The sequence below is a fragment of the Oncorhynchus nerka genome, linkage group LG13, assembly GCF_034236695.1.
Source record: "Oncorhynchus nerka isolate Pitt River linkage group LG13, Oner_Uvic_2.0, whole genome shotgun sequence".
Taxonomy (NCBI): Eukaryota; Metazoa; Chordata; class Actinopteri; order Salmoniformes; family Salmonidae; genus Oncorhynchus; species Oncorhynchus nerka.
Window position 1 is genome coordinate 105,828,121 of NC_088408.1, and position 14,712 is coordinate 105,842,832.

At 43.8% G+C, this 14,712-nt stretch overlaps 1 protein-coding gene across 2 annotated transcripts in view; it reads left to right on the forward strand.

The window, feature by feature from the left end:
• The window catches only part of adamts3 (ADAM metallopeptidase with thrombospondin type 1 motif, 3), a 151,012-nt gene that overhangs the window by 117,381 nt on the left and 18,919 nt on the right, over positions 1 to 14,712 (forward strand). For both annotated transcript variants that reach the window (XM_065026949.1, XM_065026950.1), the window contains 2 exons: positions 13,806 to 13,962; positions 14,299 to 14,431. In XM_065026949.1, coding sequence (XP_064883021.1) covers positions 13,806 to 13,962; positions 14,299 to 14,431 — 290 coding nt within the window. The remainder of the gene's footprint in view (positions 1 to 13,805; positions 13,963 to 14,298; positions 14,432 to 14,712) is intronic.

A 14,712-nucleotide genomic window follows, 5' to 3' on the forward strand; every position in this document is an offset into this window, starting at 1 on the left:
TGACTCAGTCATATAGCAGCACCTACATAAAGCTGAGTGACTCAGTCATATAGCCTCGGCACCTACATAAAGCTGAGTGACTCAGTCATATAGCCTCAGCACCTACATAAAGCTGAGTGACTCAGTCATATAGCGTCGGCACCTACATAAAGCTGAGTGACTCAGTCATATAGCGTCGGCACCTACATAAAGCTGAGTGACTCAGTCATATAGCCTCGGCACCTACATAAAGCTGAGTGACTCAGTCATATAGCGTCGGCACCTACATAAAGCTGAGTGACTCAGTCATATAGCCTCGGCACCTACATAAAGCTGAGTGACTCAGTCATATAGCCTCGGCACCTACATAAAGCTGAGTGACTCAGTCATATAGCGTCGGCACCTACATAAAGCTGAGTGACTCAGTCATATAGCCTCGGCACCTACATAAAGCTGAGTGACTCAGTCATATAGCCTCAGCACCTACATAAAGCTGAGTGACTCACTCATTCATGGCTTTAGATCAAAATAAATAAGTGCCAACATTCTTTCTGATAGTTTTTTAATACAGAAATGTTTTGGTTATCCTGACCTGGACAACATGTATTATCATAGTCCATTATGGGCTATTAGCAGGACAATAGACTATTGCCAACACCTCTCTGAATTTTGATACTTTGTGCAAGGCAATTGATCAGCATTAAAAAAAATCCTGAGTGGCACAGCGGTCTAAGACACTGCATCGCAATGCAAACTGCATTGCTACAGATGTTGGTTCAATACCCATACCGGCCACGACAGGGAGAGCCATGAGGCGAAGGTGGACCCTTGGTTTCTCTATAAACAGAAATAAATAATACCCATACCGGCCACGACAGGGAGAGCCATGAGGCGAAGGTGGACCCTTGGTTTCTCTCCCTCTATAAACAGAAATAAATAATACCCATACCGGCCACGACAGGGAGAGCCACATGAGGCGAAGGTGGACCCTTGGTTTCTCTATAAACAGAAATAAATAATACCCATACCGGCCACGACAGGGAGAGCCATGAGGCGAAGGTGGACCCTTGGTTTCTCTATAAACAGAAATAAATAATACCCATACCGGCCACGACAGGGAGAGCCATGAGGCGAAGGTGGACCCTTGGTTTCTCTCCCTCTATAAACAGAAATAAATAATACCCATACCGGCCACGACAGGGAGAGCCATGAGGCGAAGGTGGACCCTTGGTTTCTCTATAAACAGAAATAAATAATACCCATACCGGCCACGACAGGGAGAGCCATGAGGCGAAGGTGGACCCTTGGTTTCTCTATAAACAGAAATAAATAATACCCATACCGGCCACGACAGGGAGAGCCATGAGGCGAAGGTGGACCCTTGGTTTCTCTCCCTCTATAAACAGAAATAAATAATACCCATACCGGCCACGACAGGGAGAGCCATGAGGCGAAGGTGGACCCTTGGTTTCTCTATAAACAGAAATAAATAATACCCATACCGGCCACGACAGGGAGAGCCATGAAGCGAAGGTGGACCCTTGGTTTCTCTATAAACAGAAATAAATAATACCTATACCGGCCACGACAGGGAGAGCCATGAGGCGAAGGTGGACCCTTGGTTTCTCTCCCTCTATAAACAGAAATAAATAATACCCATACCGGCCACGACAGGGAGAGCCATGAGGCGAAGGTGGACCCTTGGTTTCTCTATAAACAGAAATAAATAATACCCATACCGGCCACGACAGGGAGAGCCATGAGGCGAAGGTGGACCCTTGGTTTCTCTATAAACAGAAATAAATAATACCTATACCGGCCACGACAGGGAGAGCCATGAGGCGAAGGTGGACCCTTGGTTTCTCTCCTCTATAAACAGAAATAAATAATACCCATACCGGCCACGACAGGGAGAGCCAAGAGGCGAAGGTGGACCCTTGGTTTCTCTATAAACAGAAATAAATAATACCCATACCGGCCACGACAGGGAGAGCCATGAGGCGAAGGTGGACCCTTGGTTTCTCTCCCTCTATAAACAGAAATAAATAATACCCATACCGGCCACGACAGGGAGAGCCATGAGGCGAAGGTGGACCCTTGGTTTCTCTATAAACAGAAATAAATAATACCCATACCGGCCACGACAGGGAGAGCCATGAGGCGAAGGTGGACCCTTGGTTTCTCTATAAACAGAAATAAATAATACCCATACCGGCCACGACAGGGAGAGCCATGAGGCGAAGGTGGACCCTTGGTTTCTCTCCCTCTATAAACAGAAATAAATAATACCCATACCGGCCACGACAGGGAGAGCCATGAGGCGAAGGTGGACCCTTGGTTTCTCTATAAACAGAAATAAATAATACCCATACCGGCCACGACAGGGAGAGCCATGAGGCGAAGGTGGACCCTTGGTTTCTCTATAAACAGAAATAAATAATACCCATACCGGCCACGACAGGGAGAGCCATGAGGCGAAGGTGGACCCTTGGTTTCTCTCCCTCTATAAACAGAAATAAATAATACCCATACCGGCCACGACAGGGAGAGCCATGAGGCGAAGGTGGACCCTTGGTTTCTCTATAAACAGAAATAAATAATACCCATACCGGCCACGACAGGGAGAGCCATGAAGCGAAGGTGGACCCTTGGTTTCTCTATAAACAGAAATAAATAATACCTATACCGGCCACGACAGGGAGAGCCATGAGGCGAAGGTGGACCCTTGGTTTCTCTCCCTCTATAAACAGAAATAAATAATACCCATACCGGCCACGACAGGAGAGCCATGAGGCGAAGGTGGACCCTTGGTTTCTCTATAAACAGAAATAAATAATACCCATACCGGCCACGACAGGGAGAGCCATGAGGCGAAGGTGGACCCTTGGTTTCTCTATAAACAGAAATAAATAATACCTATACCGGCCACGACAGGGAGAGCCATGAGGCGAAGGTGGACCCTTGGTTTCTCTCCCTCTATAAACAGAAATAAATAATACCCATACCGGCCACGACAGGGAGAGCCAAGAGGCGAAGGTGGACCCTTGGTTTCTCTATAAACAGAAATAAATAATACCCATACCGGCCACGACAGGGAGAGCCATGAGGCGAAGGTGGACCCTTGGTTTCTCTCCCTCTATAAACAGAAATAAATAATACCCATACCGGCCACGACAGGGAGAGCCATGAGGCGAAGGTGGACCCTTGGTTTCTCTCCCTCTATAAACAGAAATAAATAATACCCATACCGGCCACGACAGGGAGAGCCATGAGGCGAAGGTGGACCGTTGGTTTCTCTCCCTCTATAAACAGAAATAAATAATACCCATACCGGCCACGACAGGGAGAGCCATGAGGCGAAGGTGGACCCTTGGTTTCTCTATAAACAGAAATAAATAATACCCATACCGGCCACGACAGGGAGAGCCATGAGGCGAAGGTGGACCCTTGGTTTCTCTATAAACAGAAATAAATAATACCCATACCGGCCACGACAGGGAGAGCCATGAGGCGAAGGTGGACCCTTGGTTTCTCTATAAACAGAAATAAATAATACCCATACCGGCCACGACAGGGAGAGCCATGAGGCGAAGGTGGACCCTTGGTTTCTCTATAAACAGAAATTAATAATACCTATACCGGCCACGACAGGGAGAGCCATGAGGCGAAGGTGGACCCTTGGTTTCTCTCCCTCCATAAACAGAAATAAATAATACCCATACCGGCCACGACAGGGAGAGCCATGAGGCGAAGGTGGACCCTTGTGCAGCAGACTTTGTGAAAATTAATATTTGTATCATTCTCAACTTTTGGCCATGTGTGTGTGTGTGTGTATATATATATATTTAACTAGGCAAGTTAAAAATAAATTCTTATTTGCATTGACGGCCTAGGAACAGTGGGTTAACTTCCTGGTTCAGTGGCAGAACAACATATTTTTACCTTGTCAGCTCAGGTATTCACTACCTGCTGCCCCATATAAAATCTCACTTAGATATTCTCACAGATAAGATTTGCTCTAACGAAAAAAAGGCCCCTTAAATGTTCATTTAGAATCCTCCAATCCTCTAAATTGCATTATTGGCAGAGAGTCACGTCATTGAAAAAAATATATTTCGATATACTGTAGGTCTACCCTAGGCGACATGAGACTCACTAGTTTGTGAGTAACGTGCTGTTAAAAGTGATGTAGGTCTGATTTATTTAAAGAGCATATTGAAGTTAGAAGCAATTGTATTTGAAGCAATAGCTGTGGTCAACTATTTCAGCACCGTTTCATGCTGCTCTGAGACAAGCATGGGGACTGGTCTTGATAAATCAATGAGATTTTTATTTTCACTGAATCTCCATTTGAGTATTGGTTAGACTACAATTAGGGTGTGGAAATGTTATGCTCTTAGTACTGTAGCCTACTCCCGACCATTACGTTGCACAGCGGCATTTTTTCCGTTCCATCCTAACAGAAACCCTGAGGGTTTTGTTTTTTGTTTTTCTTGGAATAGGAACACCATAATATTAATCAAATTAGTTAAGCTACATTTCTTAAAATCAATCTCATATACTATATTCTTACAAAAAAAGGTTTTAAATTCTCTAGTGCAGTAGGTATTGAAGGCTATCAAATGCTTCTCAAAGATGCCCTCTGGTGGTCAAACTAGCACAAACTAGCATTAATGGTAACACTAGGTGTGCTGCAGTATGATGCAACTTTTAAAGGAAGAACCACTATCCTTTCTGAAGGCGCCGTATATAATTCCTGTAAGACAAAAATATTTTTGGAACAGTAATTGGTGACTTCTCTCAAATAGCTTTTCCCCCCAAAATGGGGATATTTGGGGGAGCCACTCCCGAAGAAAAATGTACAAAAAAAATGGTACATTTCAGGTTTTTTGGGCCTGCTATGTTAGAAAATGTACTTCATGAGGGTAGTATCCAATATAATGCGTTGGTTAAATGGTTTTAAGGGCTGTCATAAAAAGGGGCTGCTGGGGAAAACACACAGCCTGTTGGAGAGGATGTGTTGTCTTATAGCCTGTTAGAGGATGTGTTGTCTTATAGCCTGTTAGAGGATGTGTTGTCTTATAGCCTGTTAGAGGATGTGTTGTCTTATAGCCTGTTAGAGGATGTGTTGTCTTATAGCCTGTTAGAGGATGTGTTGTCTTATAGCCTGTTAGAGGATGTGTTGTCTTTTAGCCTGTTAGAGGATGTGTTGTCTTATAGCCTGTTAGAGGATGTGTTGTCTTATAGCCTGTTAGAGGATGTGTTGTCTTATAGCCTGTTAGAGGATGTGTTGTCTTATAGCCTGTTAGAGGATGTGTTGTCTTATAGCCTGTTAGAGGATGTGTTGTCTTATAGCCTGTTAGAGGATGTGTTGTCTTATAGCCTGTTAGAGGATGTGTTGTCTTATAGCCTGTTAGAGGATGTATTGTCTTATAGCCTGTTAGAGGATGTGTTGTCTTATAGCCTGTTAGAGGATGTGTTGTCTTATAGCCTGTTAGAGGATGTGTTGTCTCAGCCTGTTAGAGGATGTGTTGTCTCAGCCTGTTAGAGGATGTGTTGTCTCAGCCTGTTAGAGAGGTTGTGTTGTCTCAGCCTGTCAGAGAGGTTGTGTTGTCTCAGCCTGTTAGAGGATGTGTTGTCTCAGCCTGTCAGAGAGGTTGTGTTGTCTCAGCCTGTTAGAGGATGTGTTGTCTCAGCCTGTCAGAGAGGTTGTGTTGTCTCAGCCTGTTAGAGAGGTTGTGTTGTCTCAGCCTGTCAGAGAGGATGTGTTGTCTTACAGCCTGTCAGAGAGGACGTGCCGTCTCACAGCCTGTCAGAGAGGACGTGCCGTCTCACAGCCTGTCAGAGAGGACGTGTTGTCTCCGCCTGTTATAGAGGAATGCCCAGCACCAAGGAGATTCCCCCTCCTCCGTCTCCATATAATACCAGTCAGGTTACACTGAATGTCCAGCACCAAGGAGATTCCCCCTCCTCCGTCTCCATATAATACCAGTCAGGTTACACTGAATGTCCAGCACCAAGGAGATTCCCCCTCCTCCGTCTCCATATAATACCAGTCAGGTTACACTGAATGTCCAGCACCAAGGAGATTCCCCCTCCTCCGTCTCCATATAATACCAGTCAGGTTACACTGAATGTCCAGCACCAAGGAGATTCTCCCTCTCCCATTTCCATCACCTGGTACTCAGGGCACCACTGTACCTCCATCAGGTCCTAATGGTCTGGTACTCAGGACTCTATTGTCCCTCCATCAGGTCCTAATAGTGTGGCACTCAGGACTCTATTGTTCCTCCATCAGGTCCTAATAGTGTGGCACTCAGGGCCCTATTGTCCCTCCATCAGGTTCTAATGGCCTGGTACTCAGGGCCCTATTGTCCCTCCATCAGGTCCTAATGGCCTGGTACTCAGGGCTCTATTGTCCCTCCATCAGGTTCTAATGGCCTGGTACTCAGGCCTCTATTGTCCCTCCATCAGGTCCTAATGGCCTGGTACTCAGGGCCCTTACTGTACCTCCATCAGGTCCTAATGGTCTGGTACTCAGGACTCTATTGTCCCTCCATCAGGTCCTAATAGTGTGGCACTCAGGACTCTATTGTTCCTCCATCAGGTCCTAATAGTGTGGCACTCAGGACTCTATTGTTCCTCCATCAGGTCCTAATAGTGTGGCACTCAGGACTCTATTGTCCCTCTATCAGGTCCTAATAACCTGGTACTCAGGGCCCTATTGTCCCTCTAACCACTCTGACATCAATGCAAATGAAATGGATAATCACATCAAAACAGTATCTTGCTTTTTAAACTCAACTCACAATTTCAAGAAAGAAATGCAACAGGTTGAAACTGAGAGTTAAACATGGTCTTTGTTGATGTTGTTTCAAAGCCAAACACAATGAAATGGACAGTGCTCTCTAAGGTGATGATGAATTCAAACACCCATACACATTTTAGAGCTTATGCTTATGAGCCCAAGCCTGAAAAAAATGAAATCAAATTATGATTGTGCCGTTATATAATACATAGCCTACTGCATTTTACACATGACAAAAACAATCATTAAAAAATACTGATTTAAGATGTCTTTGCTAGATAAATTGGTCTAGACCAGTGGTTCCCAAACTTTGTATAGTCCCGTACCCCTTCAAACATTCAACCTCCAGCTGTACCCCCTCTAGCATCAGGGTCAGCTGTACCCCCTCTAGCATCAGGGTCAGCTGTACCCCCTCTAGCACCAGGGTCAGCTGTACCCCCTCTAGCACCAGGGTCAGCTGTACCCCCTCTAGCACCAGGGTCAGCTGTACCCCCTCTAGCACCAGGGTCAGCTGTACCCCCTCTAGCACCAGGGTCAGCACACCCTCAAATGTTGTTTTTTTGCCATCATTGTAAGCCTGCCACACACACTATACTATACTATACATTTATTAAACATAAGAATGAGTGTGAGGTTTTGTCACAACCCGGCTCGTGGGAAGTGACAACGAGCTCTTATAGGACCAGGGCACAAATAATAATAATCATCAATCATTTTGCTGAGTGAACCCTTACTCACCTCATTTTGTTATAGCATCTTTGGTCTGACAGACGATTTACGTGAAACCCAGAATGCATTGTATGTCAATAAACATGGCTCCAGACATAGCTGGAATTAGCTTAGCTCATGATAATCAACCTTCAACAAAGTATTAGCTTAGCTCATGATAATCAACCTTCAACAAAGTATTTTACACACATATGTGCCCATTAAAATACACGAAAGAATCGGAATTTATGATTCTATCACCGGAACTTGAAAACATGTGAATAAAACAGTAAATATAGCAATAATTACCACACAAAACAGTTTCTGATAGTGATTTATTGACTCAAATGGCGCATGCAGGCAGTCAATCCCGTAACCTCTCACTCCCACTCTGAGCCATTCAGTGTTGTTTACGTCTGTAGCTAGTGAGCTAAGCTGTAGCATTAACAATGTCTTTCAAAAGGAGACAACTCACAAATGCGGAAATTCTGGAGATTTTTTAAAATTCTGACAATGTCTGAAAGTCAGGAATCAGATTCTGACAGTGACAGTGAGGAGCTGCCCCCCCCAACCTTGTAGCCATTGAGAACCCTGAGTCTGAGGACTCCTTGTCCACTGACAAAGTCCCAGGTCCCTTTGAAGATGCTGGTGATGATGGAGGCAGACCGATAGTGGATGAAGTACAGGAGTTCTGTGGTAGCTGGAAGGCCGCCAGCCATTTCACCCCTCCTGGCCCTGCTGTTTGCTTTAATGAGTCCCAGTCTGGAGTGCAACGCCCCTTGCCAGTTCCCTCTGAGGCGGAGTGCTTCAAGTTGTTTCTGACAGAGGAGCTGGTGGGAGACATAGCAGAGACCAATTACTATGCCTTGGGGCTACAGGAGAAGAGCGAGCCAGGAGTGGGGAAGACAACCACAACTAGTGAAATGTATACCTTCCTGGTGACAGTCCTTCTCATAGAGATGGTAAAGAAGAACTCAAAAGAGGAGCAGAGATCCTATGTTTGCAACTCCCTTCTTTGCCACCCTCTTTCCCCAAGACCGCTTCCTAGTTCTGCTGCGATGCCTGCATTTCATCAACAATGCTACTGCCATCCTAAATAACCCGTTATACAAAATAAGAAATGTCAACAGCTGGCAGTAAAGTGGCATGAAAAACGAGACATCCATGTCCTCTCCACTGTCCATACAGCAACCATGTTGGCCAGAGGGAAGGTGGACCACCTGACGGGAGAGAGAAATCAAACCAGACTGCGTGCTTGACTATAACCTCAAGATGGAGGCAGTGGATAAGGCGGTAATGATAAACAGCTTTGTTGAATGATCTCAGAAAACGACCTAGTGGTTTTAAGATATTTTCTTCTCTGATCAACGCAGCCCTCAAAGGCAACATAGTTCACCGTCAGCTAACAGAGATGATTACTGAACAATGGATTTTATTGTAATTGGACGTACAGTTCACATGTAGATCATATACAGAAACTATTAACGCAATAAGACACTTACTTTGATAGAAACACAGCCTAGATTTGAACCAGGATGTCTGTAGTGACCCCCTCAATTAGTATTGTTTTATAGAGCTAATAGAAGAATGTAGCTAGCTACATACGCACGATTGAATATAACACCATAAAGGTTATGAAATGAGTAACGTTACCACCCGTGTCTGCGGTTATAAGGAATATACACCAATATATTATGCTTCGTACATACAATGAGCTGCAGTAGAAATGTTTTAACACAACATACAGAGACTTTTATAATGTAATAAGGCACTTACTTTGATAGAAACGCAGTCTGGATTTGAACCTGGGTGTCTGTAGTGACTCCTCTACAGACATCCTCTAGCACTGAAATGCTGTGCCTTAGACCGCTGCGCCACTTGGGCCAGGGTAGGTTCAAAATACAACACATGCTAATACCTCTCTGACGCAATTAGCATTGTTTTAGAAGAATGTAGAAGAATGTAGCTAGCTACCTAAGCATTGAGTATAACACCATAAAGGTTATGAAATGAGTAACGTTGCGTGTCCGCGGTTATAAAGAATATACACAAATATTATGCTACAGTAGAAACGTCATAACACGACATGCAGAAACTATTATAACGTAATAAGGCACTTACTTTGATAAACGCACACATTTCCAAAGTTATTATTGGTAATGAAGACACCTATGACTGCGATGCAACAGACAAGAAATGTGAACACGTGTGTGTGCAGGACGGGAGATTTTTTTATATTTTTTATTTCACCTTTATTTAACCAGGTAGGCTAGTTGAGAACAAGTTCTCATTTACAACTGCGACCTGGCCAAGAATAAAGCATAGCAAATCGACATATATAACAACACAGAGTTACACATGGAAAAAAAAACAGTCAATAATACAGTAGAACAAAAGAAAAACAGTCTATATACAGTGAGTGCAAATGAGGTAAGATAAGGGAGGTAAGGCAATAAATAGGCCATGGTGGTGAAGTAATTACTATGTAGCAATTAAACACTGGAATGGTAGATATGCAGGAGATGAATGTGCAAGTAGAGATACTGGGGTGCAAAGGAGCAAGATAAATAAATAAATACAGTATGGGGATGAGGTAGGTAGATGGATGGGCTGTTAACAGATGGGCTATGTACAGGTCCAGTGATCTGTGAGCTGCTCTGACAGCTTGTGCTTAAAGCTAGTGAGGGGAGATATGAGTCTCCAGCTTCAGAGATTTTTGCAGTTCGTTCCAGTCATTGGCAGCAGAGAACTGGAAGGAAAGACGACAAAGGAGGAATTGGTATTGGGGGTGACCAGTGAGATATAACTGTTGGAGCGCGTGCTACGAGTGGGTGCTGGTATGGTGACCAGTGAGCTGAGATAAGGCGGGGCTTTACCTCGCAGAGACTTGTAGATAACCTGTAGCCAGTGGGTTTGGCGACGAATATGACGCGAGGGCCAACCAACGAGAGCGTACAGGTCGCAATGGTGGGTAGTGTATGGGGCTTTGGTGACAAAACGGATGGCACTGTGATAGACTGCATCCAAGTTGTTGAGTAGAGTGTTGGAGGCTATTTTATAGATGACATCGCCGAGTCGAGGATCGATAGGATGGTCAGTTTTACTAGGGTATGTTTGGGAGCATGAGTGAGGGATGCTTTTTTGCGATATAGGAAGCCAATTCTAGATTTAATTTTGGATAGGAGATGCTTAATGTGAGTCTGGAAGGAGAGTTTACAGTCTAACTAGACACCTAGGTATTTGTAGTTGTCCACGTATTCTAAGTCGGAGCCGTCCAGAGTAGTGATGCTGGACGGGCGAGCAGGTGCGGACAGTGATCGGTTGAATAGCATGGATTTAGTTTTACTTGCGTCTAAGAGCGGTTGGAGGCCACGGAAGGAGAGTTGTATGGCATTGAAGCTCGTCTGGAGGTTAGTTAACACAGTGTCCAACGAGGGGCCAGAAGTATACAGAATGGTGCCGTCTGTGAGAGGAGCAAATGTCTGCAGACTTGAACTGCACAAACAATTTGGAAGTGCTTGGAATTTTGTCTGGGTCAGAAATGTCAAAAAAATGTATTGGTCCGCAAAAGTAAAAATGAAAACTTTAATGTGAATGAATGAGGCGGAACACACCTCCATTCAAACTGTTCATAGAAAATAAAAAACTTGTTCGAAAATAATTAGAAATTGACAAGTTGAAAAGAGGCTCTAAATAAAAACAGTCTGCGTGCCTTGGTTTGAGGGCAGCGTGGATTAAATGTACTGTTGAGTAACAATCACATTCTGGAATGGAGAGAACGTTCTAACATCACGTGCATTAAACTCACGCTGGGGCTAGAGATATTTGGAACTCACACATGAAAAGGTTCAATTCAATTTTCACAGAACCACTTTGTTGCAATTTCGATGAGGCTCTCTTGTTCAGATGTCGGGATAACGAATCCAGTTTGTCATCCGTTTCGTGAAAGTACCTGCATAATTGCGCACTCAGCTCACTCGGGTGCTTCGCTATATCACATTTGACATTGTCCGTAAGCTTGAGTTAATTTGCACACAAAAAATCATACTATGATGGAAAGACCTGTGTGTTGTCCTTGTTAATGCAGACAGAGAAGAGCACCAACCTGTGTGTTGTCCTTGTTAATGCAGACAGAGAAGAGCACCAACCTGTGTGTTGTCCTTGTTAATGCAGACAGAGAGGAGCTCCAACCTGTGTGTTGTCCTTGTTAATGCAGACAGAGAAGAGCACCAACCTGTGTGTTGTCCTTGTTAATGCAGACAGAGAGGAGCTCCAACCTGTGTGTTGTCCTTGTTAATGCAGACAGAGAAGAGCACCAACCTGTGTGTTGTCCTTGTTAATGCAGACAGAGAGGAGCTCCAACCTGTGTGTTGTCCTTGTTAATGCAGACAGAGAAGAGCTCCAACCTGTGTGTTGTCCTTGTTAATGCAGACAGAGAGGAGCTCCAACCTGTGTGTTGTCCTTGTTAATGCAGACAGAGGGGGGCTCCAACCTGTGTGTTGTCCTTGTTAATGCAGACAGAGGGGGGCTCCAACCTGTGTGTTGTCCTTGTTAATGCAGACTGAGAGGGGCTCCAACCTGTGTGTTGTCCTTGTTAATGCAGACAGAGAAGAGCTCCAACCTGTGTGTTGTCCTTGTTAATGCAGACAGAGAAGAGCTCCAACCTGTGTGTTGTCCTTGTTAATGCAGACAGAGAAGAGCTCCAACCTGTGTGTTGTTCTTGTTAATGCAGACAGAGAAGAGCTCCAAACACTTAATCATAGCCTCAATTTTGTCCCGCACATTGAATATAGTTGCGGGAATTCCCTGTAATCCTAGATTCAAATCATTCAGGCAAGAAAAAACATCACCCAGATAGGCCAGTCGTGTGAGAAACTCGTCAACATTCAAGCTGTCAGACAAGTGAAAGTTATGGTCAGTAAAGAGAACTTTAAGCTCATCTCTCAATTTTTAAAAAAAGTGTCTACTTTGCCCTTAATTGTATAAAAGCATTACATGGTCGCTACCCATATCATTGCGTAATGCAGAGAATACACGAGAGTTCAGGGGCCTTGTTAACAAAGTTAACCATTTCCACTGGAGTGTCCAAAACATCTTTCAAGCTGTCAGGCATTCCCTTAGCAGCATGAGCCTCTCGTGGATGCTGCAGTGTACCCAAGTGGTGTAGGGAGCAACTGCTTGCACGCGCAGTACCACTCTCCCTGTCATGGCTTTTGCGCCATCAGTACAGTCCTTGTTTCCAGTTGTTTGCAGAAGAGGATTTCTTCCTTAATTGAATCCCATGGACGTATACCAGGAGCTATGCCAGGCCCGCCACGTCTGTTGACTCATCCAGCTGTAACGCATATAATTCACTGGCTTGTATGCGAAGCAGTAATTATTTCAAAACATCTACTGCCATGTCACTGATGTGTCATGAAACAGTGCTGATTGATGAAGGAATTGTCGGTGTAGTTTTTTTTACCTTTTCCCCCAGCATTGTCCCAGCCATAACCGCAGGAGCAGGAATAATGAGGTCCTCCACAATATTATTAACTCTGTAGCTTTTATACATGTCATACTACTTGAAAGTTGTCATTATTCTCTCAAAAGGCTCCCGTGGTTTATTTTTCAAATTGTCATGTTTCATTTCTAAATGTCTGTGCGAGAGTGAAGGTTTCCCGTGAGAGAGTAACAGTTGTATTCGATGTTAATTATTTGACTAGGCTACCTATATTTGACATTGTGTTATTTCACTGAATACTAGATGGTTTAATTTTATTTTTGGCAGTGAAACGAGGCTACTCAGGCGAGAGAAAAAAACCTCACCAAAATGTATCACCCTGTTGGAAAATATAAAGCTACTGTTTGAAAATGTGAAGATTTATTTTTTATTTTTAACAAAATTATTATTATATAAATTACACTAATTGGAGTAATCACCTTTGAGTGTGGACTGTGTTATTATTCATACTGGATGGACTGGTTACCTTATGCTACACTCCACACTTTCTATCCATGAGTCTGAGGGAGAACTTTTTTTACATATTAGTAAAGACAAGATTAAATTGAGAATAGTCTGATGGGTGAAAATATGATCACTTGATGAAGAGAACAGCTGTGCAGCCTGAGGCAAGGACAGAGCGCAAGCTTTTTTTGCAACTTTCCTAAATCATCAATAGCCTACAGTATATTCACATCATGCAGCCCATATCTTTTGATTTCTAAGACATAAGGTTAGCATAGATCTGCATATAACTCTCATGAATGGTTGAATGTAATTTCTCCCTAAACTCAAACTCCCCTTTCCTTGATTCTGTTTCCTATTTAGATAATCCCTCAGGACAACGAGACCAGGTCGACCCTGATGTATAAATACATCATCCATGAAGACTCTGTCCCCGTCAACAACAACAACGTCATTCAGGAGGACATCTACGAATGGGCCCTGAAGAGCTGGTCACAGTGTTCTAGACCCTGTTCTGGAGGTAAAATTCTAGAGCTGGTCTCAGTGTTGTTTGTGAGTGGGTCTCTCAAAAAGCAAGATCTAGTTCAGGTTTAGCAATCCCCATTGTATAATCTTTAGCAGTCCCCATTGTATAATCCTTCTTGGTTCCAGTTTGAGCCCTTTTGTGTTTAATGTAGAACACACTCTGGAAATGGTTCTACAATGAACCCAACATGTTTTACCTGGAACCAACATGGTTCTACCTGGAACCAAAAAGCATTCATCAAAAAAAAAAAATTTTTAGCTTCTAGATAGCACCTTTTGTTCTAATAGTTTAGTGGTATTCCTACATCTTCCTCTCCATTTCCTCTCCTAGGGTTCCAGTACACTAAGTATGGCTGCAGGAAAAAGGGTGACAGCAAGATGGTCCACCGGGGATACTGTGATGTCAGCAAGAAGCCAAAACCCATCAGGAGAATGTGTAACCTACAGGACTGTACACAGCCACAGTGAGTATAGCCTCCAGCACACCACAACGCTAAAACAGGTTTTACACAATACTAGTAGATAAAAACACCTTCAGGTTTCAGACTTAGTAGATAAAAACACCTTCAGGTTTCAGACTTCGTAGATGAAAACACCTTCAGGTTTCAGACTTCGTAGATGAAAACACCTTCAGGTTTCAGACTTCGTAGATGAAAACAACCAGGTTTGATGTCACATGATTTAGTAGATTATGCATGTAATGATTTTGTTATAAAGGTGCATTTTTATGGAATTCACGCGCTGC